At 44.6% G+C, this 27,187-nt stretch overlaps 1 protein-coding gene and 1 pseudogene across 1 annotated transcript in view; both read left to right on the top strand.

Moving 5' to 3' along the window:
- The window catches only part of NUFIP1 (NUFIP1, FMR1 interacting protein 1), a 30,146-nt gene extending 17,909 nt beyond the window's left edge, over window positions 1–12,237 (top strand). Inside the window, exons 8-10 of the mRNA XM_006914958.3 lie at window positions 4,652–4,768; window positions 10,430–10,659; window positions 11,937–12,237. Coding sequence (XP_006915020.1) covers window positions 4,652–4,768; window positions 10,430–10,659; window positions 11,937–12,053 — 464 coding nt within the window. The 3' untranslated portion in view covers window positions 12,054–12,237. The remainder of the gene's footprint in view (window positions 1–4,651; window positions 4,769–10,429; window positions 10,660–11,936) is intronic.
- Window positions 12,238–12,827: 590 nt separating this feature from the next.
- LOC112482240 lies at window positions 12,828–12,946 on the top strand (annotated as a pseudogene).
- The last annotated feature ends 14,241 nt before the right edge of the window (window positions 12,947–27,187 follow it).

The raw sequence follows: 27,187 nt of genomic DNA, 5'->3' as shown, positions 1-27,187 counted from the left end.
CCAGTGCCGAGGTGACTCTTGGGCACCGTTTTTTTTTTTTTGTCCCCCCTCTTAAAAAATGCTAGAGCTCACACTTCTTCACACTTCTTTTCAATATGTGACATTGTTGATAAAATACCGTCTGTACCCAAATATAAACTTTCATGTCATTAAAATAATTGGAACACAAATATGAAGACTGCCATTATAATCAGTAAGTTCTTCATTTGAAAATTCTATAATTCTTCATTTTATGCAGTTCTCTAAATGAACGTTGGAAGGACTCTGTGACGTTGAGTGGTCTTTGTTTTCGTTTTGTGAGCTTTGGTAGATGGAGTAATTCTAGTTTCTCATTTTTAAAGAAGTACATCTGTACGCGTTAGTCTGGTGAAATGCCAACAAAACATGGTTGTATATCGTGCTTCTACTTGAGCCTGTATCTAGGTCTCTAAGAGACACTTTGGATAAGAATGGCAGTAAATACCTTCCATCCTCACAGTAAACAGCGTTAGGGCAGGTTCCTGGAGTGTGAAGGAGGTCAATGATTTGTTTTGGTTTAAGCGTTGAAACCCTTATGCATACTGAGGGTCAGAGATAGGAACATGCTTATAGTGAGGGTTGAAGACGGTGACGTGGCACGTTTTTGGTTAGTGGGAACGTGTGTATGAGGGAGGCGAGATTTCCCGTAAGTGTCACTGGGGTTTTAACAGTAAGGGAAATTATTTGAGCTGGTATTTTATAATCATTTTAAAGTTTGATTTTATCATCTTCATTTTTATGCTGATATTTTTAGTTTAGAGGGATGTTTTGGCTGTTTTTTATTAAAAAGGGAGTGAAGTTTGTCGAGTTATTATTTTGTGAGCCAGTTCAGTGCCTTGGGTGTAGCCTTCCAGGATGGCTGCTAAAAAGGCCTGTGTGAGAACAGCTGGAGGCCCCGAGGGACTTTGGGGACACCCTTATCTTTTTGAGACGAAGTCAATGTAGAGGATGTTTAGATCAAGGACAACACCCCCTTTCAAAGTCTTATGACGTGGGGTGGATCTCCACAACGTGCCTGAGGGGGCATGAAATAGAGAGAGTGTTGCTCATTTGTGTGAAGCCCTGACACCCTCTGGGAGGCAGGCGAGCGTAGTAAGCGTTGCGACACTCCTAGGACGAGTATGCCAGGCACCCAGGTTGTGGTTCCACCACTCTCCAGTTAAAGGAACCAGGGCCTTTTGGAGAAGCGATTGACGTTGGAGACCGGGGAGACACAAGGTGAGCCCGGAGCATCTCGTGGAGCGCCAGAGAGAGGAAGCGCGCAGAAGCACCGGGACGCGGGCTCTTCAGAAGGGTGTAGGGACCAACTGCAAAGTGCTCCCAGCGGCCAAAGTCGGAATAGTTCGAGCCACAAGAGAAATAATGATAGACTATAACCAAAAGAATGAAGTAAATATCTGTGCGGCCATACTGATGTAAATAAATACGGGGGAGGAGGGACAACCTTTCTTATAGAAGAATTTCAATGAATAATTGTAGAAGAGATGAAGGAAGTAGAAAGTCCCCATTAAAACACCACAATAATTATTGTTTCAGGCAGGGCCACTGTTAAGTGGCAAAATCAGTGGCAACAGTTTATGGTCAAACAGTATTTCCATGGCCTCAAAATATCTCCCCCAAGTATTAATTACTGCGGTGGTTTTAGCAAACCTCCAACATTCTTCAGTATTTCTTCTTATTAAGAGGTGGCTCTTAATCCTATCTCCTTAATGTTGGCTGGACTTAGTGACTCGTTTCAAGAAATAGAGTAATGAAAGAGAAAACAGTAACTTTACAATGGAGAAACTAGGCAGACCACCAGGCGGTCAAGGTTCACGTCACCAGCAACAAGGCACGTTGAGGTAGTGGAACCCCCGCTGCATGGGGAGAGGGCATTACCTGAAATCTAGAGTCTTGGTCTCAGCAGCAGCAGACAGACCCAAGCTGAGGGATATTCCGCAGTAACTGACGAGTCGTCAGAAATACCAAGTTCACGAAGACAAGGAAAGACTGCGGAGTTGTTATAGGTTGGAGAAGACAGGCGAGGTGTCAGACAGTGCAGTGTGGGGTGGCGGGGTGTGTTCCGTAACAGTGGAGAAGCCGGCGAACTCACAGCGGTCTAGTTTGGGTAGTAGCGTCACGCCAGTGATAATTTGTTAGCTGTGATGGACGTGCCGTGGTCATATGAGATGTCAGCGCTAGGGGAACATGGCGAAGCGTTCGTGAATATTCTCCGTAGTATCTTTGCAACACTTGTTTTGTAAAGCTAAAATTGTTTCAAAATAGCAAGTTTAAGAAAAAGAGGCAGGAAAAGGGGTGTTATGTAGGCCAGTTAAAGCCTTGTCCTCCACTTCTTGAATTGTAAGGAAACACTTTCCTCCAGGGTTTATTTCTGTTTTTTCTATTATTCTAATTACAAAAGCTAATATAAAACATGGGAAGACTTAAAAGCATAAAATACAAAAACAGCCTTCTTAACTTACAGATAGGGTCACTGCTCACATTTTGTTGTGTATCCTGCCAGTATTTTTCTTATTAACGTATACGATTTTTAAAAAATAAAAACAGAATCATGTTATTAAAATATATAAGGAGTGTTCAGTCCAGACAGTCCAGGTTTCCCTGATGGCCCTCCTGCCCCCCAGCTGCGTCCTCTGTCCTAGTTAGCCGTTTTGAAGTCTTTATTGATGCGACAGTTAGTTCTTGAGATACTTGTCAGAGCTTACGTACCATTCTCGTCTCTGAGGAGACAATGCTGAACAAAGCCAGGCCCCTCTACCCGCCTGTAGCTTATGTTCTAGTCGGAGGTGTATGTAGTAAATAAACGTGGGTTGGTCCACGTGACATGAAGATGAGTAAAGCTAAGTTAAAGGGTAGAGAGTGGTGGTTGGAGGAAGGGGTGCGGTGTTCTGCATCATCGGTGGAGGCATCGCTGATAAGGTGGCTGATAAGGTGACATTAAGAAATCTGAATAAAGGTAGGAGCTGCTGCCCGAGGGGCTGGCTTTCCAAGCAGACAGAGCACCAAGTGCCAGCCCCGCCTGGCGAAAGCGTGGTGCACGGGCCCAGGGAGCGGCAGGATGGGCGTGGTGCGGGCAGGGAAGAAAGTGGCAGCATTTCATTTCGGAGATGTGTGCAAGAGCAGATCAGGCTGGCCAGGACCGGGCTTGGGACTGGACTGGGGTGGAGCGGGAAGGCGTGGCCTTGTTTCCATGCGTTTAGGTGGAGAACATTTATTAGAGAGACATTTTGATAGGATGGTTTCATTTTAAGAAGAAGACTTTACATCTGTAGGGGATATTCGAGCTGGCTAGTTAATCATTGGGATTTGGAGTCAGATGACCAGGGTTTAAATTTGACCCACCTGTTGTATAGTTTTATGACCTGAACGGAAAGTTACGCAGATTCTCTGAATTTTGGTTTCATCACCTATGATTAATAGTGAAAGTGATACCTTGTGATGATGAAATGAGTTCATGCTTTTAAAGAACATTTTACTCGACAGTGTTGTACTTTTTGGGATTTTTCTTTGGGTCTTAGAAGGAAATATCACAGTTTGGCCCCTCATCATTCACACAATGGGATGAACAGTCTCCATACTAATATTGTTGTAGGTTTCTGTTTCATCCTGAGTATATATACACTACCTGTTTTTCTTTCTCTTTATTAATCCAGGAGGAAAGGTAATAAGTCAGCTTAAAATTGGTAAGGAGCGGTCTTGGAGGGTGTGGGGCACTGGACAGTGTGGATGGCTTTAACTCTACCCACCAGAAGGCGGACATTCCAGAGTCACACGAAAGTATAGTCCCATTTCTGTTGGCGTGTGTTGGCTTTTCCTGGACTAACTTAGCAAACAAATACTGTCTTGAAACATTTCATATTGATTGTAGGTTGAATTGGTTCATTATGTAGACAGGTTACTTACTGTCTCCATCCTTCCATCAGGCTTTGTTTTTACTGGTAGTTTAGGCTTAATACCTTTTTGGAGCTGCAGAAATGCACGTGGGTGGTGTCTGGGGCTGCAGCCAGGCTTGCTGGGCCCGTCAAGCACTGTCCCTTTGGTGAGCCCCGGGGTGCTGGCCGGATCCTCAGGCTCGGCTTGTTTACTCAAGCCCTTGGAAGTTCTAAATAATAAAACCTTTGAGCAGATTACTTTCAGCAAAAATCCATGAATGGCTTAAATATTATTTCTGTCCTTTAAAACAATAAAAAATGGATATTTTTATGTTATTCCTAAATTTCAGTGATCCTAATCTACTGAAGTTAAATAAATTTCCGGTCTCTCTACTACCTTAATAAAAGTAATTAGTAGTATGAATGAAGTAAATAACAAATTAACAGCAAAGACTATATAATTTTGAAGGAGGCCCACATTCTGTAGGCTGCGAAGCCCGGTAAGTAACTGGCCCGTGCGTGGCCTCCGTGTGCCCCTGAGTCTTGTCTTTGGGGCAAACAGCTTCTCTGACCGTGAGAACTGAAACCAGGGGGGACAGTTTCAGGTCTCCTGGCTTTCATTCTTTGGGAAGACTTAGGAAATGATCAGGAATCCCTCGTCACTAACACATGAGGGAGCTGGGGCCGTCAGCTTTCTTTTCTCGCGGCGGTAGATGTCTTGGGTACTGTTTTACTCTTAGTTCTTTTCCTTTCTGTTTCAGAGTCTGATAAAGAGGAGAAACCGCATAGCACTGTCATACCCAAGGAAGTGACACCAGCCCTGTGCTCGCTGATGAGCAGCTATGGCAGTCTGTCAGGCTCAGAGAGCGAGCCGGAAGGTAAGGTGTGGCCTCGCGCTTACAGCCGGGCTTGCTTCGTTTTGTTGCCTTTCGCCTTCGACTCGGTAGCACCCATTCGGCACCCATTCACGCGTCTGGATCTGAGGAGAGGCGTACCCTGCACATTCTCTATTTGATCTTCAGATTCCTTTTTCATTTGCTTCAGAAGGAAAGTTAACATGGGGGAAAGGGAAGCTGGAGAAATGGGGAAATGTCTCGCTGTCCTGGGAGAAAAAGGCAGACAATGCAGTGAAAGAATAGGAGGAAAAGAGTATTAACTAATGGAACTGAAGAACATTCCGAAAGCTTCAGCGAAGAAAGTTAATTTCCTCTCTCTACTTTTAGAGCGCTCGTCTTACGGTTAGCACCGTTGGCGGGTGGAAAGAGGCCCCGCGTGACACAGGGTGACGAGGTTCCTTAAGTGCGTGTAGGGCGGCGCTCTGCAGAGAGCACATCGCGTCAGTGATCTCAGCTGGGGACACAGCCACCGTGTACTTGTGGTGTGTGTTTTCAGGGTTGGAAGAAATGGAGTCCTTTCAGGAGGCTCTGAGAGGTCAGCGATGTTCAGGAGACACGTCTGACCTCTAAAGATGGCGACGAGCCAGCTTAAGCTCTGGCATCTCTTTTCGGGCCACCTACGGGCTTGCTTCGTTTTGTTGCCTTTCGCCTTCGACACGGTAGCACCCATTCAGCACTCATTCACGAGCTGTGAGGAGGCCGTCGATGGTCGCAGCGTGGCAGCCCTCCACCCAGTGTCCGCAGGGACCCCGCGCGTGTCCGGTGAAGCAGCCTGCGTCCTGCTGGCGCGGAGACCGACTGTGCGCGGTCATTTCATTTAGGCTTTACCAGCCACGAGAGTCCATGGGTGTGTCCCTCAGGACGAGCGAGTGATCGCGATAGGGTCTGTCCCGAAGATGAGAGTGTGGGGTGCAGCGGGGGTACGTGGAGCGAGGGGAAGGTTCGGATGGGGCGGCAGCGCTTCTCATGTCGACTGGGCCCAAGATAGCGTTTGTGTCGTGGGAAGACGTTGAAGAGGGAAGAGCTGGGTTTTATTAAGAAAGGTAATATTTCAGTCTGTAATGGGAATTTTTTTCTTCTCTTAATGGACTATGGCTTGCTGTGGTAGCTGGTTAAAAACTACTTGAATTTTGAAATAGAAACTACTTTGGCTCTGTCAGAGTATTGCTTAACAGATGGGTGCCTTATCTTTTTTTTTAATTTTAAGAAAAACAGTATTTATTTCTTTACTCCTGTTTCCAATACACAGATATGAAGATGGAGTTATTCTTTAAACACATATTACATTTCCTGCTTATCGGTTGTGTTTATGACAGGTGATAGCAAAGAAGGCTATTAGCAGATGACTGAATCCTGTAAAAACAAGCAGCGTGACTGCTTTCTTCTCTACGATAAAACATTTAGTACTTTTATACTCACGTCTTCGTGTTGTGGCTGCCACCATTTTTCAGTTAGAGGGAAGAAAGGGGACTGGAAGGCATCTCTGAGGTCCCACTCCTTCATTTCTTAGACCCTAAAACTTAGGATAAGTCTGCAAAGCTAGTACGTGGCTGAGCTGGTGTAAAGCCTAGGGTCGGCCCCCAGAGATCTGAAGAAGCCAACTCTGTTGCCGTCCATCATAGTCTTTCTCGGGGTGGCATTTGCTGTCTTCCTGCACCGTAATGCATTACCTTTTCTTATAGGTAACGGAAGACATTATCTGTTAAAAGATGTATTTGATTTTGTTTGAAATCATTTTGACTAATGGTCCAAAATGCCCAGCCTTTAGGAAAAGCCCTTGTTCACATTCCTGAGCATTAGGAATTATTTTATGTGGTTTGAATTCAGCGTTAGTAAGCCATCCAGGTCACTGGCAGATTTCTAGCTTTCGGTGTTCATTATCGGCCCTAGAATAGGAAATCGATACATGCAGATTTCAGAATAAATAAACCCAAGAAATGAAATGGGATGCTCTGAATCATGAAAAGGCATTTAGAAGGCTGCTTATGGAAGTGGATTCTCTGTGGAGGGGTGTGGTCTGGTTTTTCCAAATGTTAACAGTTTGTATCCTCACAGTTAAGATGTGTCTCAAGTTAGGGGTTAACAGAAAAGTGTGTAGAGGGTCTGAAACATGAGCACTGCTCTTCCAGAAAGAGTTTTCAACAAGGAAAAGGTCCGCCAAGAAAGACTGCAGGAAATGAAGAGGCTGCGCTTGGTTCTGGGACTGTCCCAGAATCGTTAAGATACCCGATAGGAAAAAAAATTTCAAAGAGTAGTATTTTCAGAGGGGTTAGTTCGATATCTGCTCTGGCTTTTGCATGTGAGTTTTTTGTTTTCGTTTTTGCCACATTAGAAGTTAAGCACAGTTTTACAACTCCCCAAAATTGTTTCTTGAAACTGGTTTAGCTAGCACTGGGGGACCTCCAAATTAGAAAGTCATTCAAAAGGTCCCAAACCAAAAAAGAATGATTTAGGTTTGAAAAAACTCAGTGGCTATCTTTTAAATGTATTTGGATTGATAAGTATTTCATTGCAATATGACACTGTGCTGGGAAATATGAATCTTGAGAAAAATATAAATGAGGCTCCGGTTCCTTATTCCTTAGCAGCAGATTGACAGTGTGAGCTCTGATTCATTTGACTTTCACATCCTGGATTGAGAAGTCAGTGCTTGAAGGGGAAGGAAATAATAGAAAGCGGTGCCCTGGTTTTTGTTTTTGCCTTTAATTATCGTTCCCATAGTTTCAAACTCTCAACCACTTTGCGAATTCTTAGCTCCATTCTTTTTTTTCCCTTTTCCCCATCACTTCGAAGGAAGAGCACCAAAACCACTACCATCACGACAAATTCTCTTACAGTGCTTACTTTGTGTCAGGCTCTGTTTTGTGTGCTTTACTCATTTAATTATTGTAATAACCCCATGAAGTAGGTGCCATTGTTTATGAGGAAATTTAGGCACAGATAAGTCACTTGCCCCAAGATCCCACAGTAAGTGCTGGAACTAGAACTTGAACCTAACAGCTTGGGACCAGAGTCTGCTTTTAACACTTATCCGATACTTCCTTTCAAGTGTAATTCCCTTCGTAATGCTTGAGTATTTAGAGTTTTGAGGGATACGATTAGACTCCCAGTCTTTTGTCCAGATAATTGAACCTCGTCTCCCAAATGCTAGACGACAACAGCCCTTTATATCACATCCGCCTGTAATTCATGGTAATCAAAAATAAAGAATAACTATTTGGGGGGGGGGGGGGGGGGGGGGGGGTTTTTTATTTTAAAACTTTAATTTTTTAATTAAAAAATAATTTTTTTTTCCTATCCTAAAACTTTTGAGTTTTGAACTGATCATGGGTTTTTTTTCTTTATTCTATTAATATGGTAACATGCATTGGTTGACTTTGTAACGTCAAAGCAGCGTCAAACCAGCCGTGTGTTTCTGAGATACAATCTACTTGGTCATGCTGTATTACTTTTTAATACAGTGCTAGATTTGTTTTGCTAATATTTTGTTAAGGATTTTTGCATCCATGTTCATGAGGGTTATTGGTCTGTGTTTTTATGTTCTTGTAACGGTTTTGCCTGGTTTGGTATGAGGTGGGATCTGTTTCCTTCATCTCTTTTTTTTTAAGGGTTTGTGTTGCTATCATTTTTTTTCTTGTTTGTAGAATTTAATAGTGAAGCCATCTGTACCTGGCATTTTCTTTTGGGGAAAAATTTTAATTATGAATTAAATATCCTTAACAGGTATAGGACTATTCAGATTTTCTACTTTTCTTGAGTTGTTTTTGGTATATTGTGTTTTTCAAAAGAATTTTTCGGTTTCATTTAAGTTGTCTAATTTATTGGCATGATATTATCCATAATATTTTCTCGTGATATCTGTAGGATCTGTAGTGATGTCCCCTCTCTGATTCCTCATATTGTTAATTGGCATTTTTTCTCTTTTTTTTTGATTGGTCTTGTTAGGTGTTTATTTTATTAATCTTTTCAAAGAACCAATTTCTGGCTTTGTTGATTTTTCTCTGTTGTCTATTTCTAATTTATTGATTTTCACTCTTTGTTATTTCTTCCCTCACTCTCTACTTCATTACAATGGATGCTTAGATAATTTAGATTTTTCTTCATTTCTAATATGAATATTCAAAGCTAGAAATTTACCTTCATGCATTGCTTTAAGCTGCATCCCATAAATTTGACACATTATGCTATCTTTATGTTGAAATATTTTATGATTTCTCTCATGATTTGTTCTTTCACTTGTAGGTTATTTAGAAGTATGTTGTTTAGATTCCAAATATTTGGAGGTTTTCTAGATAGTTTTCTATTATTGGTTTTACTTTCATTCTCTTATGGTCAGAGAACATCCTCTGTATGGTTCCAGTTTTTTCAATTTATTGAGATTTGTTTTATAGTCCAACTCAAGTGAATTTGACACGAATGTATATATATATATATATTTTTTGTCAGTTTGGGTTAGTTAATTGTAACTGATATTGAGGTCTCCTGTATCCCTGCTTATTTTCTAATTTTTCTTCTAAGAAAAATCAAAGCAAAGCATTTAAGTGTCCAACCTTAATAATGGATTTCTCTATTTCTCCTTTTACTTCTGTGAGCTTTTCCTGCATGTATGTTGACCCTTTGTTATTAGCTGTTCGTTTTGCCTTCTCGATGAATTGATTTCTTTATCGTTATGAATTGTCCCTCTCTGTCCCTCATGATAGTCCCTGTTCTGAGGTCTCCTTGGCTGAGATCGATACAGCGTTGCAGTTTTCTCATGATCGGTGTATGCACGGACGGCATCGTCTCCCGTCCTTTCACTTTATCCCGAGACTTTACCGGGGCAGTCCCCGCATTGCACCCGTCCTTGGTAATCGAGTTCCTTCGGCTCTGTAAAGCAGGGAGTGTGTACAATTTAAAGTTGGATGTTTTTAGGTATCTTGTGGTTGGTCTTTTTTTAATTTTTTTTATTTTTTCCAGTTTGTCTTCAACCCAGCCTTTTAAGTGGGGAATTTAAACTGTGTACACATATCGTAATTATTGACATGGTTCATTTCTCTCTCTCACGCTCTCTCTGTTGTATATTTCTTCTTTTCCTGCCTTTGGATTAATCCTGTATTTTTAGGGCAGCGCAAATATTGGTTTATTAGTTGTACCTCTTTGTTTTATTACCTAAGAGTTGGTCGAGAGTTTATAGTATGCAACTTTAACTTCTCACAGTCTACTTTGAAATATGCCGCTTCACAGATAATTTAAGCATTTTATAGCAGTAGACATTTTCTTTTTCCCTTCCTTTGTGCCATTGGTGTCGTAGGTTTCATTTCCACAGGTGTTATAAACAGCACATATGTTTATATTATTTTTTGCTTTAGGTTGTCATTATCTTTAAAAGATTTTTCAAATGAGAAAAGCGTCCGCATGCTGACTTTCGGGCAGTCCTCGTTCCCATGGGGGGCTCCCCGTTTCCCGGGGAGCACTGTCCGTGGCTCCACGGTAACCTCCAGCCTGGCAGTTACAGCTCCCAGCTTAAACAAATATTGTAATACATCGTCAGTGCCTCGTTTTAATTAAGTATTCTGTCTGGGGGGGATTATTATGGTTTTGGGGGGTATTTTTGGAAGGTTTACTGTCTTTTTACATTTTTGTGTTTGTTTTGTACACCTTTAGAAGTTCGCATTAAGACCGAAGCAGACGTTCTGGCAGAAGACCGGGTCCTTCATAGCCACGCTCCTCAGAGACCAAGTCAGGACGCGAAAGCCACCGTTAGAAGTTTCTCAGAGGCCAAGTGTGAGAGCCAGAAGGGCTTTAAAAAGACAAACCCTAAGAGGAAAAAAGGTCCTCACAACTATCATACATTATTCGAGCCCAGAACACACCACCCGTACCTCCTGGAAATGGTGAGTGAGCTTGCTCTGCGGCCAGCCTTCGCGCTCTGCTCGCACCATGGAGCTCAGTGCGTGTGGGTGCGTGATTTCAAGGTCTCCAGAGACGTCTGCTCCTTGATGACTCCTCTGTGCATCTTAATCCTGAAGCTGCATTTGGCATACAGCCATGTTCAGCGAACATGCAATAATTACGGTTTTCAAAACTGCTTAAAATAGAAATCTAGGTTTAACCGGTAACGAAATGTGCTGAGGTGTACTGACACCTCAACACATTTAAAAGTTTTCATCGCAACACAGCTCAGCACAGTGGCAGGCCGAAGGGACAGGAGAGCTTTGTCGTGTGCTCATCTGGTGCATTATTCTCCTTGTGCCGTGCTAAGAAATCTGCCCTTCACATCGTAAAGAGGAAGCAATGCATCTTTTGACTCTAAGTAACGGACATGAAGCTGTTCAGAGATACAAGGCTTTCGTGTCTAAGAGCGATAGGAAGAGTAATGTTGCAGATTTTTCAGTGGAGTTGTAAACTGTTAACGTCTGTGGACGGTGTTAGGTTTTGCCCTGTCCGGTCGGTGCTTACGCTGTAGCTAGTGTTGTGTGGCACGCTCCGTGGGGGTCACAGGTGGACCCCGTTGCTTCTGATTAACACTCATCCGAAATGCACTCTTCTGTGTAAATTTCCGTGCTATAATATTAAGGTAAATGCATTTTAAAAATATTTACCTTGTAAGTGGTAAATTAAATCATTTTTTCCACTGAAAGTTCCTGTGTGTTGTTTTCAGACTACGTCAGTGACATCAGAAAATAGATTGAGCGGTCACTATCTTTTTGGCAAATCATTCTTTGATTCCTTGGTTATGTACTTATTCTGAATACCAGGGGGTGTTAGCTTTCTTTGAATTATAGTAAGCACAAAACATGGGAAGTTATCCAAGTCCAGGAATATTGGCATTTTTAAGTGCTAGTTTTATTATTACTGTGTTTAATCTCCTTATCAGTTTCTACACTTTATAGATTTAGGTTTGGTAGGTTCTCTTTGACATGATTTTTAGATTGAAGAACTACAGGCTTTTAAACCTATTTTTGTAGTCCTTGTTAGTGACTCCGAATGTTTGTGCTGTTTAGAAAGCTAGATAGTCTTGGTGTAAATTAAAAGGAATTGTTCTTGCATTGTTTTTTAGCAAAATAGTAAATAATACACATCTTTAATGTTATGTGTTCACATATAATATTTCAGATTGTGTTTCTTAGATATATTTTATTTACTAGCCAATCTCTTTATTGTTTTTTAGCTTTTAGCTCCAGACATTCGACATGAAAGAAATGTGATTTTGCAGTGTGTTCGGTACATCATCAAGAAAGACTTTTTTGGACTTAATACTAATTCTATGAAAACTGAAGATGTATAGGAGTGCGTTTGTTTCAGCAGTCAAAATTGAAGCATTTAAAATATGGCCGTTCTCAAGTTAGTGGAGGAAAACGTTTTTTATTTTTTTTTAAACTGGATTAATAAATAAATTGTAAGCCTCATGTGATAATGTTTGATTTCCATGTCATTGAATCTATGCAAATAAATACATAACTGATTTTTAAGACCGTGTGTGTTGTTGGGATCGTATATAACGTTTGCTCACAGAATCTTTCATTCGTTTGCATGTGTTGCCGTCATGTAAGGAAGTCTGCTCTTGGCCACTAAGAATTGAGATACTGGTTTAGTAGTAAAGAAAAAAGCTTTAAGAATGTTTAAAATTCAACTGAGCAAAGCTACAGCTTAGGGAGAGAAATGCAGTTATTTTGTTTTTAATGCAGGAGAGGAATAATAATTATTTAATTGTAGGGGGAGGAAATATTTTTAAAATAAGCCAGGTTAAATTAATATAACCAGAAGTTCTTGAAATTTGAATTTTCTCTTTATTTCAAAGGACATTTTGAAATTCACCTATTAGTACTACTTAAGTAGCTCCAGTATTGAACATTTGAAATATTAATATTGATATATGGCCCCTGTGTATGTTTAGATTCCATTAAAGTGCTTCTTTTGGTATGGTTCAGAATTGGACTTTTTTTATTTCTCTGTGAAAAAGTATGTATAGTGCCTGATGAATTTTAACTAATTTCTTAGAGCAGAAACAGCAGTTTGTAATGTAATTGCCTCAGTTTTAAGGTTTAATTAAAATTCATCCGTCTACGGCCTTGCTCCCCTCAACAAGCCCAATCCTGTCTGATCTCGGAAGCTAAGCAGGGTCGAGCCTGGTTAGTACTTGGATGGGAGACCACCTAGAAAGACCAGGTGCTGTAGATGTAAAAAATAAGGGGTTGTAAGCTGACAAGGGCTTATGTGCCACCATTGTGCGTAGATTAAAGGTATAAAAATGAAAAAGGCCTTGCCCGACTTCAAGGAACTCTTTTTAATTTTTATATTATTCAAAGATGTGACTTGTAACGCAATTCATTTTGTCAGGATGAAGTAACCAATATTATAAACTGGATATTCTAAAATTCGACTTAAGTCTGCAGTTTTATCACTGGTTAGCATGCAGATTCTATAGGCCTTAAATGTGTCAGTGAGTTCAGACTCCTAGGCCACCCTCATAGACCACCATGTCTCCAGGGGTGTTGACAGTCACTGCTTTAAGATGCGTTGTGTTAAGTTTTATTTATTTGTTTTCTAATAAATGAAGCGCTGCCGTGGCTATGTCTGACTGTCTTTAGCTGGGGCGATTATTGCTATTTATTTCTAATGGGTGATTTTAGATTCAACTGCCTCTGTGTTTAACCCAGGAATTATTTAAGTGTGTTTAAAATTGCCAAGCAGATAGAATGTAGCCTGTATGGTTTCTACTTTGTGGACTATATGGTCAATATTTGTAAATTTTCTTTGCGTTCTGTGGGGAGATGGGGCGCGTTGCCCATTCTTTAAGTTTAGTAATTTGTTTTTAAATATTCAAGATTGCTTTCTTGTTCTAATTGTGTTTTGCACAGATGTAGTACCCTACCTTTCTGAGAATACCGATTAGAATTTTTACATTACTATGTACTCCTTGAATTATTTCTGTTTTTCTAAACATTGATAGTCAGTTCTTGTGTTTGTTCAATTTCCTAATTATCTTTACCTCTCTTTGTTGTCCTCGAATGATCACTCTTAGACATGGATGACATTCACTTGATTAACGTACTGGTAGTTCGTGTGGATTTTTCCCACGTTTGTATAAGCTTTTTTTCCTCCAAAAGATGTTTACTTTGAGAAAGGGGGCTTTTTCACACAGACCTTTCGGAATACACAGATGGAGAATGGGCTTTTGTCCCATGCTCACTCACTCCCGTCTCTTTATCTCTTTGCCAAAATACGAAGGGCTGTATTCCAAGGCCGGAGCTCCCCGCACCGGCACCCCTGGCCGGAACTCTCCCCGGCTCCCACCAGCCACTCGGGTTGGGAGGTGGGCAGGGTTAGGTCTTGTTGATCGCAGCCGGAGGCCTCCAGCTTCCTGTCCCTTGTTGACTCAGCTTACAGCACTCCTGGAACGGCTTTTACCTTTCCGACTGTTGGGCTGAGGCTTTCCTCTCTCGTTTCTGGTCAGTCTCGCCGGCTTGACAGTGCTTCTCAGGCTTCAGTGTGTGTCAGAATCACCCCGAGGGCTTGTTCAAACCCAGGTTGCCGGACCCTACCCCCGAAGGAGGCTGGGGCGTGGCCTGAATGTGCATTTCGAACAAGTTTCCAGGTGATGCTCATGAGGTTTGTCTGAGGGACCACATTCTGACAGCCACTTTGAGGAACTTAAGGGAAGTTTCTCGAAACTACTAGTATCCTCATATTACCCTTTCTCTTGTATTCCTTCACTGTTGTGATTCTTCAGTTCTTTTAAAATATATCATTTCAAGGAATTCGGAGCATAAGAAAGAGGTCGTCAGCTGTTCTAATCTGGACTCAACCAAATCTCTTCATTATATTCCTTAGTTTTTTTTTTAAGTAAGCATCTTTGTTTAATTTTTTTCCCACCTTTTTATGGCATTTTAAAATGTTTTGTTTTGGAAAACTTCAAACATATGCCAAAGTACAGAGAGTAATGTAATAACACCCCATCTCACCATCTCGCAGCCTCAGCACTGTGCTGCTCTGTGGCCTCATCCGCACCCCATCCGGTCCTCCCCACCCTACCCCACCCCACGCCACCCACCCTACCTGCCTGAGGTGATTTTGAAGCAAATACCCAGTCATATTGTTTTTCCCCGTATATTTCAGTACATACTTCTAGAAGATGAAGACTTTTCGAAACACCATATCTTTAAAAATTAATAGTTCCTTAAGGCCGTCAGCTCTCCAATCAGACAAATTAAGTTTCCATAACTTTGAGATGACATAGTTAAGATCATTCCAAATATTCCATTTTGCACCTCGTTTTACATATCAGAAGTGCCGTATTGGAAAACTATTTTGGACATTTTTAAAAGCTCAACCCATTTATTGTATTTACTATTATTATCATCTTTTTTCCCATTAAAAATAGACATATAAATTCCGAAATGGACAATGTATTTTAATTTCAGCGTGAAAGTGGTGGGGCCACGTGCTGCTGCAGGTGGCCAGCGCCCCCAGGGGAGGGGACAGAGAGCCCCACCGATGGAGCGGGCCAGAGCAGCTTCTCTCGTGATGGCTTGAACCCCCGCAGCCACCCTCTCTCTGCACCAGCATTTGAAACTTGCCCTCTCCACTTCCTTTGTCCAGTAACTGTTTGCCGGATGCACAGGCTGAAACCCCCCGAACTGTCACTCACTCTGGGACAGGAGAAGCGACTCGGGCGGTGGAGGGCACAGCGCACTGACGCCAGAGCCACCTCCTATTCGCAGGGCTGGTGGGCTTCTCGGCAGTGGCGTGGGGGACGGATGGCTAGTCCTCCCTCCACATTGGGAGGGGAGAAAATCAGCAGAGGTGAACGCATGGAGTAAGAAAGAAGACATGAAGAATGCACAGAGACCGCACACGGAAATGCCGTGCTGCGTAGCTGCTGCCGTAGATTGCGCCCTGCACTGCAGCACATGCTCCATGACACGCAGCTGTGGCTTCGATGTTTGGGACGCCTTCTGGGTCTTCTCATGAAGAGCGACAAATGTCTTCTGCCGATCGTCTGTCTCCCGGCGACTTAGTCTGTGCACAGCCGGGGGAGCCGTAACGTCCCTCCCCGGACCTTGTGAAGGCCATGTGTGGGTTCCCACGGTCCAGTTTCTGGCAGTCTTCCTTTCTGGTTCTCGGCGGGAAATGCCACCATTCCTGGGCCAACTGTTTGCAGTCTAGTGTCTATATTTTTTTAGGATGATTGTTATATTTTTACTTAATTTGTAAATCTGAACTATAGGCTTTATTTGAATTTCACCAGTTTTTTCCAAGTGTCTTTTTTGATGATTCGATCCAGGATAGCACATTGCATTTAATCGCTATGTCTCTTAGTTACTTTGTTTCCAGCTGTTTTAATGACAAAAGTAATATGCTCATTGTGAAAATCCAAATAATCTAGTCGTATAGAAAATAAAAAAGAGGTTTGTTCTGTTCTATTCCTTTCTCATCGTTTTCCCTGGAGACACTATTAGCAGTTTGGCACGTATTTCCAGACTTTTAAAATAATGTATATTTACAAGTATCTAAATATGCTCATATGAATTTTGTTTTTAAATATAAAAATTGTAAATATTGCTTTGTACATTTTTTCACTTGACAGTATGTCATGAGTATTTGTGCATACACATATGAATACATCTGTGTGCATGCGTGTCGTGTGATCATTTCTAAGTCATCCCCCGTGTGGAAATTTATTTCTAGTTTGTTAACCTAATGATACTACAGTGAACGCTGCTGAATTTACAGCGATACATGCTCTGTGCACGTGTGTGTGTCTGCGTGTGTGTGCGTGTGTGTGTTTGAATGCTTCTGTAAGAGTCTTAGTTTCACAGATCAAATGGACTTTAAAAGGCTATATGACATTACATTCTTACTGAAAATGTTTTTTAAAAAGCATATGGAAACTTGAAATAGGGAAAGCGGGTTACTGCATGGCCTTTCGGTGCCACGCGAGAGCAGCGGGTCTCAAAGGTGACCAGGGGCCTCTAGCGGCATCCAAGACCTTTTCGTGGGACTCTTTGAACTTGAGACTTCATAATTCTAAGGCATTATTTGCCCTTTTCACGCTTCTTTCTTTTATGAATGTACAGTGGAGTTTTCTAGAAGCTACATGATGTGCCGTTACTGTAACAGCTAATGGGAAGTATGCTTGGTTATTGTGCTTCCTAGAATTTTCCAAGGTGGTAGGTTGAGGATATACATATATGAATTTTTAGAGATCAAGTCAGCGTGTTCTCAGTACTCTTCCTAGCTATCTTTGGTTATCTCTGTACCCTCTCTAATTATTGTCATCCATAAATTATTTTGAAATCCCAATGATTTATAAAACTTTAAAATGATGACACTGAGCTCATTAATTTTTTCATATTAGAAAATGGAGGTTTAAAAAATGTTATTTATGTTAATATGGAAATGGGTTTATTGTTTATATAAATTAATGTTTAAATTTTGTCTTAATTTCTAATGCTGTGAATATTATTAGATATAACCCACATAAACGGAAGTTCTCAGAGAGCCTCCTTTTTTAAGACCATGAAGAAGCCCTGAGACCAAAATGTTTGGGGACCCCTATTCTAGAACCTTGTCTAACCTACCCAATGGCTGTTTGTGATGGATTAGGGTCCCGACACTAAAGCCAGATGTTAACTTAATGCAGTATCGATCAGCCGCAAGTGACTTTGATCTGGTGGAGCGACGTGTGGCTTTTCCGTAGCAGAAAGGAGGTTACAGTTAGCCTTACAGGACGTTCACCACTTTAGCATCTGACCGTGTAATCCTACTCCAGCATTCTTTCCTGGTATCTTCCTTTGTCATCTTTCAGGGTCCTTTGGTAATAAGTTAAATAAATCTTTTGACCTCTTTACCATGTCATGTTTCCAACTTTTTGAAAATTATTCTTGGACAAGTACATGAGAATTTCTTTTTACCCTTAAAGGACATGTGTCTTACCAGTGGATCACAGATCTGTTTACTGTTTTTGCTGATGCATGAAATGTGCCGCTGTGTAAGACTTAAAGTTTTTAAAAAAAGGTAAACATTTCCTCAGTCAGGTGCCCGAGGAGATGTGAGGCTGTATGGACAAGTGGTACCAGGCTTCATTCTCCACGCCCCACGTGTCGCAGGTTGGGGAGATGTGCCTTCCCTTGGATTACCCCGCCTCCAGGAGCTGGTCCAGGCAGCAGCAGCCCTGCCCCCCTCCCCATCCAGAGCAGTAGCAGAGGGGGGTCCCCTGTGTTGGACATTTCACAGATAACATAGGTCGTATTTAGATGACATTATTGAGCGACAACATCTAAAAACAGCAAATCCAGTAATTTTGTTACTCTGTGAGGTGAAAGCATAGCATCTTATTATTTTATTTTTTTGCATTTCTCTGGCATAGTGAGGTTGAACATTTTTTTTTTTTTTTTTTTTTTTTTGCCATTCTGTGACTTGTCCTGATCTTTTCTTTATTTTTCTGTTGGTTGCTTGTCTTCTTTTGATTTGTACAAACACTTTGCTATGGATCTCAATCTTTTGTTAAATATTTCAGTGTCTTGCTAGTATTTTAACTTTTGGAGAAGTCGAATCTATTACTTTTTCTTTGATGGCTTTTAGGCTTTGTGCCATCCATCTGTATATATATTCTAACACTTTTATAATATATTTTGGTTTTTTAATTTGCATATGGTATAAGATATAGATCTGTTACATTTTTTTTTTCTTAATTCCCTATTCTGTAGAACTACAGAAGGGAACCTTAGGCTTTTCTCCTCTAATCCCTTTATTTTTGCAGGTAAAATGTTTATCTTCTTGATACTGCCTTCTAGCTTTTGTTCTCTAAAGAAGGTTTTCTGTTTTTTTTTTTTTTTCCTTTGAAGATGACGATGCCATATAATAGGAAACAAACCATTATTATTATGTAATTTCACAGTTAGGGTTTCTTTTTAATATCTTCAGGGGCAGAGTTGTATAATCGAGGCTACCTTTTCTTCCTTCTTATGCTCTTGTCCATTTTTTAAAGCTATCGAAATTGTTTTATTAGAGTGGTAGCAGCAGCCACCTCACAGATTCTGATTTGACACAATCAAATGTTGCCGTCCCTAACTGCTAAACTGTCTGAAGATAACCAATAAGTAGGATCTTTTTTTTTTTTTAATGGTATAGCAACCACTCATTTTTGGGTCCCTTCTCACTGGGACTGTGTCCTTTAAGGGCAGTAAGTCATACATCCTTATCTTGCTTATACAGTAGACTAGTCAATGTCATTTGCAGATGAGCCGCATAAATACCAGTATGGAAAAGTTCTAAGATGGAAAAATTCTTGAAAATACTGTTGTTTGAAGATGAACCTGGGATAATAGCTATTCTTTCAGCTCTGGAAGTATTTCCTGTTTTTTGTTTTTAGACATAATATTGTCTTAATTCCTCCCATATTTATTCGTATGTCTGTTTAAAACAATGCTGAATCACTATGATAGAAAAATCTATTTCGTAAAAGGAAAAAGAAGAAGTTATGAATTAGATGCGTGTTTGCATCACAAGCCTGGGTGCTTTTCTTTTGGATATTTTGAAACTTGGGGGCATTTTCAAGAACAGATCTTTAGAGTAAAACGAGGTTTGAATTCGATAAGCACTTAATCTCATATAGTTTTTTGGTGAATATGATGATATGTGAGATGAGGAGACATTCATTCAAAAATGTTGAAATAAGAAATCCGAAAGAGAATGTTTTAAAACTGAAGAGCCGAGGAGATTGAAGATATCAATGAAATTATGTCCCGAGACTGGCTTGCAGAGCTGTGCTCCTTGTTACTCCGAGCTACCTGGCATTGGACAAGTAACTGCTCGCTGTGTCAGACACCGTCACTTTGATGTAGGCCGCTGGCTCCCAAACCGGGCCGATCACCCAAACACAGGCCCCCACCCAGAGAGTCTGATCTTTGTCGACATCGGGGTGTGGCCTGGGTACGTTTTAACAAGTTCCTCTGGTGGCTGGGGCGGTCAGGCAACTCGGGGACCACCGAGGCCGGCCCTCACGTGTGCAGTAGAAGCCCTTGTGCTTGTCAAAACACACATCACGGGGCCCCGCCTCCCAGGTTTCCCGCAGGACGCGTGGGGCCTGAGAATCGGCACTTCATTCCTAGGAGATGCGCTGCCGCTGGTCCAGGGGCCACGCTGAGTCCACCCCCAGGCCCCACAGACCCAGACTGGGCACCCTCCACGGAGAAGCAGCAAACTGAATCCCACGGCAGTTTCTGTGGCTCCAGCCTTTGTCCTTTTTTTTTTTTTCCACGTCCTACTTTGTGATTTTCGGCCCTTGCAGTGAGGTTTAATTGATGGACCTCTGTCCCGATGGAAAATTTTGAGCGGAAAGAAAGTGGTGGTCGCTGGCTAGGGTGGCTTGGTGTTGTCATGAAAATAGCCAGGAATATGTAGATCTGGGCTAAAATCTCCATCCTACCCTGGTTTTATTGTGATCTTGGGCAGGGTGCCTAACCCTCTGTGCTCCAGCCGTGGCTCCTTGCCACGCTTCCTCCTGCCAAGAGAGGCCTTTGCTCTTCCCCGTGCCTAGAAAGCTCTTCCCGTCCCCCTAAGTTTATTGCTTGTGTAGACGCGGATTCTCTGCTCATTTGTGCCTTCTCAGGAAAGCCTGTCCCGACCTCCCGAAGGCCACACTCGGCACCACGCACCTGCCTTCGCGCTGCCACAGCTGCAGTTTCATATTTACCTGGGTGATAATTTAACTTGTCTCTGCGAGACTGTAAGCTCTGGGACTTACAGTGTAAAAACTTACTTTGTGTTTTTTGCCGTCTCCTAGCGACAGGCTCTGTGTCTGGCACATGGTAGTTGAACAAACGGCCGTGAGTAAGGTCGCGCTGTGCAGACGGGGTGGCAAGGGCTGGGGCGGCATTCCCAAATCGGACTCATATCAGACAGAGTCCAATCGGGAGACAGAAGCCACACGTGCATTTTAACAGCGCTTAATGAAAGGATCATTAGCCAGGAATTAGGGAAGAGAAAAGGCAGAGGGGGTACTGAGGTGTCACAGAGGATAAGACTTACGAGAACAGCTGTTCCCCCCCTAAGGCGGAGGTAACAGGGAAGAGGCTGGGATTTTTTGAGACCTAACGCTTGGAGCAGGGTCCTGCAGAGCTTGGGACTCAGACCTGGGCTGGAGAGACGCCTGCTCTGGCTGGTCCTGGCTCCTTAGAGACCTAATGGGGACGCTGTGGTGCTGCCACTCAGCCCTCTGATGGGACATGCTGGCCAATTAGTGCTGGTGTCTCTGAGCAGAGAAGGGAGGTGGCGATCGGCCTGATTCTGGAAGTGGCAGGAGCAGCTGCCGCTGCTGGGATGAAGTGTTGTGTGGTCATGGTGACGCTGCTGGGGACAGAAAGCAAACAGCTCCCAGTCTCCTCCCAGTGCCCCCTGTCGGCAGAGCCGAATGGAGCCAGCTGGCGAGGGGAACATGGCTAAGAGAGATGATGGAGCTGAGGATAGAAATAACCAGCCTTGGATTTTTCCAAGCCTGTTGGACTAGAGGTTAGAAAGTGGGCGGAGGGAACTATTCCTTGCCTGGGGGCCGTTGGGTGGTTGCCCGGGGAGTCTCCAGCATTAACTTGAACTTAATATCTTTCTTTAGGTCAGGGAAAGGAGGAGCCGTGGACGCTGACTTGGAAATCCCGTGTTGCGGGCCGTTACCTGGTCTGTTTTGTGGGGTACGCTGGATGGAGGCAGGAAGAAAGGCCCACATGATCCAGGGGGATAGAGCCACTGGTAACTTTATTAGGTCACATACAATTTTATAGGCTCGTTATAGAGCTTGTGCAAAAATGCCCATGTCTGTCTCACACCCTGATAATGACTGACATCTTTTAAGAGATAGAACACCACAGATGTTTGATTATATCTCACCCACGATTTGCGGTTCACGCGACTTCACTGTGCAGGAGCCAATTTGTAAGCTGTAAGCAGTATTTCTTATGTGTAGCCTTTCTGGTCCGTGGCTGTGTTTGAGGGAGGTGATGGGCTCCTGTACCCCAGGGAGGATCTCAGAGGAAAGAAAGAGAACAGAACCAACACTCAGAACTCACAAAATGAACAGAGATTTTAAGATTTGGTGTTTACAAGTAGCGGCCCTCCCAACCATTCCTTCCGGAGCCAGAATTTGGATCTAGACAAAATGGACAAATGTCCAAATAGAAAGCACTAGTCCACGTATTACTGTTCTTTTAAGAGAGCAGTGACTGACTTCGACCGCGTAAGTATTTGAAAGTTCAGTAGTGGGCATTTTTTTCAAAATCCATTTATTTTAATTGACTGGAATTAATTTACAGCCAGAGACTGGAAATTGGACAGAAGCCCAGCCACATCCGGCTTTGGTGGTGGACAGGAAAGTCTGGGGTGACCCAGGAGATGGTCAGGCTCCAGGTGAGGGGCGTGGCAGCCGGGACGCTGGTCTCCCAGCCTACGGGACTCCCCCAGCTTACGTCGTGGTTCCCACTGGGAATGTGGAAGGCCTGTTTCATTCTCGTTGTTGCTATGCGGCTTTTAGTTTAACAGTTATCATGAGCGAACATTTCATCGGATCGGTATCGGGATAAGATACGATGTCTATATAATAACTTCAGTACCCCTCAAACAAAGCCTGGCGGCTTTCCCTCCCCCCAAACATAACGGTGCGCACACTTTCGAAATGCCTTTACCGTGTTTCTAAGTTTAGAAGGAAAGCAGGCCTGGGGAGAGCAAGGTGCCCCCCGGGCTAAACAGGTTCCCCGGAACTCTCGTGACTGCTGGCTGGAATTGCTCTCTGCCTTTCCGAGACGTCGCCGGGGTCCCCACCTGTGTGGGCGCGGCGCTCCCGCTGGCCCCGCACGGTCACCCAACAGACGCAGGCGCTGCTGTTGGTGCCCAGGCCGTACGGTAGGTGTGCACACCTGTACGTAAACGCATGGCACGTGAGCTGGAACGTTCTGGGGAGGCTTGTCGTCAGGGACGGCACGGGGTGGTTTCAAAGAGACTGAGTGCACAGGGCGCGTGGGGACACAGCACTCTGCCGCACACCGCCGGGAAACCGAGCCGCGATCTGCAGTAAACTGGCCGGGCAGCCCCGGCTCCGAGCCAGGCTATGGGAAGGCAAACCGCTGTCTGTAGTGACAACCCAGGAAGCCAAACAATAACCCCGCATCGGTCACCCCCAAATGGCCGGGACTCGGTTAATAACTGACAGCTTCTCTAATTTTTGTCCCCACTTCCAACTTGGGACCAACCGGAATATGCACCTTGACCAAGCACTCGGGGTGCCCTGCTTCTCGCTGGTCCCTCCCAGGTAGCTCCCCCCAAAAGTCTCCCATCAGGGCACACCTGAAATAGTCCCTTGTTTCCACTGTAAAGCCGTCCCACCCCTCTGCCTGCCTTCGCGTCTCTGCGGGAACACCAGGGATGGTGGCCGACTCCCTTGCTCTCGCAAGCTCTGGATAAATAGCCGTTGCGTGTCCTCATGCGCTTGGTCTTCATTTATTCCCACAGGGACACTGCTGCCGTCTGTTCTGATTCACCTGCCACATGGCTTCCCCCTTGCGTGTCTGTTTCTGCTTTAACAAGCATCGTTTAACTGCAATGCTGACGGGTGTCTGCTTTGGGGGATCCCCAGGAAGTGCCGTTGAGTGTTTCCCGCTAGGTACAGTGGGAAGAACATGGGCTCCAGTGAAGGAACAGGAGGCTGTTCTGATGCGACAGAGGGCTGTTCTGATGTTGTCTGAATAGCCTTTTAATTTGAAGGGGATATTGCTAGGAGGCTATTCAACTCCTTTCGGGCCAGTAATTACGCTATACTCAGTACTACATCCTAGTCCCTGTATAAAAGTTTTATTATTCTGAAAGTGGCTCCAAAGAAAGATATCGTTGGGCTGTGTCTAACGCTTTGGGGTAAATACTCGGAGGGGGCGGTTGTCACGTAGGGCTTTGCAGGTCATAGTCGGGATTCGAACTTTATTCTGAGTAAGATGGGACGCCATTGGGAGGTTTTGTGGAGAGAGGTGATTGTAGGAGATCGATTCATTCAGTAGACAATTGTGCGTGCTCGAAGCTGAGCTACAACACAGTGAGCCCCAGACTCTGCCATTAGGAGCTTAGGTGGGGAAAGCCCGGAAATTCATCCAGCCCAACAACTGATGGGGTGGGCCTGCAGATCCAGCACCTGACCCAGCTGGGAAGTTCAAGGGTATATTCGCCCTGAGTCATAGGATGAGTAGGAGTTGCTCGTTTGGGGTAGAGGTAAAGGACATAGTTACAATCTAAAAAAGCCCTGGGGAGACTCTGCCATCCCAGCGGCCTCCTGAGCTCAGATCCAATTTTAGAAGCTGAATCTAGTGTTAGGCCATGAAGATTAATTCACCCCAACTGGGGCAGGTGCTGTTACCCAAAAGAGTTTTGATGTTAACTGTGCCCTAGGCTGGGTCCGTGCCGGCCGGAGTGGAATTTAATTGGTTCTGATTTTCCAGGCCCTCATGAAGGGTGACTCCTGGGCCCACTGAAATGGAAACGATCCTCACTCCGTAAATGACTGGCAGGCGGGGACCTGAATCGCACCCGCCACTTTGACTAATGTAGACGCCAGGCAAGTACGATATGTTTGGGGCTTTTCTCCAGCATCAGACGGCGATGAAATGGGAGAGCCGCCCCGTGAGAGTCAGCCCGGGATGCCTGGGAACGGAGTGGCTGTTCCCTGTGTCAACAAGGAGGCTTTTCTGTGTGTGTGAAGCTCAAGAAATGCAGCTCCCTCACTGGTCTGGCTAGACTTCAAAACTTTGCGTTTTTTTTCCCCTCTTCCTAGGAACATTTTGTTCATGCTGCTGGTTCAAAGGGGGCCGCTTTCACATGGAAGTACAGCAGGAAGTAGTTAAGATAGATAAAAGGAAGGACTGCTTGGCAGAATGACTGAGTGCCGCCCTGGGTTCCCAGGGGGATTATGGAATCCGATTTTCACTCATGGACTTCCTAATTAAATAACTTAAGTAACAAGGGCGGCAAGGCATAATCCTCCAGCCCAGTGTTTTAAAGGCCTGTGCTCTGAGATTCAGAGGAAGCGGGAGTGACTCGTGCGTGACCAGGACGACCCTAGGTGGCCTCAGGAGGCTGAGCTGGCCTTGGAGTTGGGATCAGATGTGGGAAGAAGAGTCGAGTGGGGGGCGGCGCAGAGAGGTGCGGCACAGGCGTCAGGGCAGGACAGCACGAGGGCCACGTGGGACAGAGCGAGCGGGGTGACGAGGGACGGGGTCCTGAAGCGGGGTGTGGGAGGATCTTAGCAGCCCACGCCAGGGATGGGTGATGGAAGGGTGGAGGGCTTGGCCAGGGAGTTTAGATTTCACTCAGCTGGCAACCAGAAGCCATTTTTTCATGTTTTTGAGCAAGAAAAGAGACATGATAGAAATGATGCTTCGAGGATTGTGGTCTCTTAAAACTTGAAGGGAACTCGCAGCCACGTAGTTTGGTGCTTCCCAAAGTCCAATGGCATCGGAATCATTGGTGGGGAGGGTGCGGAATGCTTGTTAAAATTCAGACTCCCGGGCCGTGCTCCCAGAAGTCCTCATCTGCAGAACCTGCAATTAAACAGACTGCGGTTCAACCAAGGCCTGGTGATCCGGGCACCACTGGCGTGAGACCCACGCCGGGAGAACGCCGCTGGCCTCCTGGAGCCACCGTCCACGGGGCCCAAGCAGGGACGCACCTTGACGCATCTTGGTGAAGCCAGAGAAGCACCGAGAGGCAGCCCTAAAACACGTTCCGGCCCAGAGGGCAGGAAGCTGACTTGGACAGTACCAGTCTAGTAGGACCTTTTGGTCCCCACTTCTGTTGCCCTCCCCACATGCCGATCTTGGTGGGCCTTGGAGCCTCGAAGGGACAAAATGACAAGAAAGAAGTGAGAGGTGGATCACCCTTTTTTTCTTGGACAACAGACTCTAGCTGTTATGCTCATAAATATTTAACCAACTCATCACTGTTTTTTAACTGGCTCTCCAAGGTAAAAAGCCCTGCCTGGGAGTATTTGCCTATTTCCCTGGTGTAAACACTCCCAGCGTGGCCGCCTCAGGCTACCAGTGTGATGTCGCTGAACATAAAGTTGGCAAGAAAAGCCCCCTTTGTGAGCCAGTAGGAACGAGACCATCCTCACCACTGCTCCTAGCCTGAAGTCAAGCCGGGACTGGAGTGGCAGTGAACTCTCTAGAATGAAAAGTGAGTCGTTGGATGATATATTGTCCTGGATTGTGCTTTATTATTTAAAGGGACCATAGGACTTTCTGCTATTGCTCAAGTTTTCATCCGGTGGCAAGGGGAAAAGTGAACAAACCTGTTTGGGGACAGCAAGAGACAAAAGTAAAGCTGCATTTTGGCACTGACCCAAGGACGGTGCCTGTCCGATGTATGGGGTTACATCAGGAACTTACATATTTAAAGCCCCCCAAATGAGATCCACAGATGGAGGATCTTGTGTCTTCGACGAGGTTTGTTTTGGAGTTTTCTTCAGCGTTCCAAAACATGTCCCCCAAAGGAAGGCCGCTGTCCCACTGATCAAAAAACAAATGAAACTCTTCAAAGATGCAAAGATAGTACAGGAACAAGCACTGAAGATGCAGATGAGACAGGTACACCGTGCGGATTGGATGAGCCAACAGGTTTGAACATGTCTGATACACACAGTAGGTTTACAGCCCCATCGTTTCTGTGATGTTGCATCGCGTTCACTCCATGTGAGGGAACTTCATCCCCGTTAATAAATGCAAGAAAAGAATAAATGGACGTTTCCACTTCGGGTCTCCTCCCCTCCCGTCTTGCTGACGCTTGTCACAACCGAAGCTTTAGGGAGCCTCAGGTAGTTGAGGAGAAAGCGAGGCCCTCCCAAGTCCCTTTGCCAGGTGGGGAGGGAGGACAGGGAACCAGAATCAGCTTTTAAATGGGCTCCGAAGTGTCGCCGCTAGTCAAACAACTTCTGTGTAGCTTCAGCCCCAGCGAGGGCAGGACAGCAGCAGCGTCGCTCTCCCACGCTGGCTGTCCCAGAACGGGCGGTGCGCGTCCTCCCCGAGCCCCGAGCCCCGACGGGCGGTGGCTACCGCGAACGCCGCTCCCGGGCAAGCGCGGCCCGGCCATTGCCCGCTTTCGGCGACACAGATCTGCCTTTTGCCGTCAGGTCCGCAGAAGCTGGAATGCTCCAGGCTTCCAGGCGGCCCTCGTTCCTGTTTCTGGAAAGACCAGCTTTAAGGGGACGGGGTGGGGCCCGTGTCCAGCCCCGAGCAGTGCGCAGGGACAGGGACCGAGGCCGGGCGCTCGGCGCCGCGGGAGGGCGGGGCACAGTGTGGGGGTCACAGTGTGGGGGTCACAGTCGGTCCGGGGGTCACAGTCAGTGCGGAGGTCACAGTGTGGAGGTCACAGTCGATCCGGGGGTCACAGTCG

The sequence above is a fragment of the Pteropus alecto genome, unplaced genomic scaffold, assembly GCF_000325575.1.
Source record: "Pteropus alecto unplaced genomic scaffold, ASM32557v1 scaffold35, whole genome shotgun sequence".
Lineage (NCBI taxonomy): Eukaryota > Metazoa > Chordata > Mammalia > Chiroptera > Pteropodidae > Pteropus > Pteropus alecto.
Note: the sequence above shows the minus strand (reverse complement) of the source record. Positions and strands in the feature narration are given on the sequence as shown.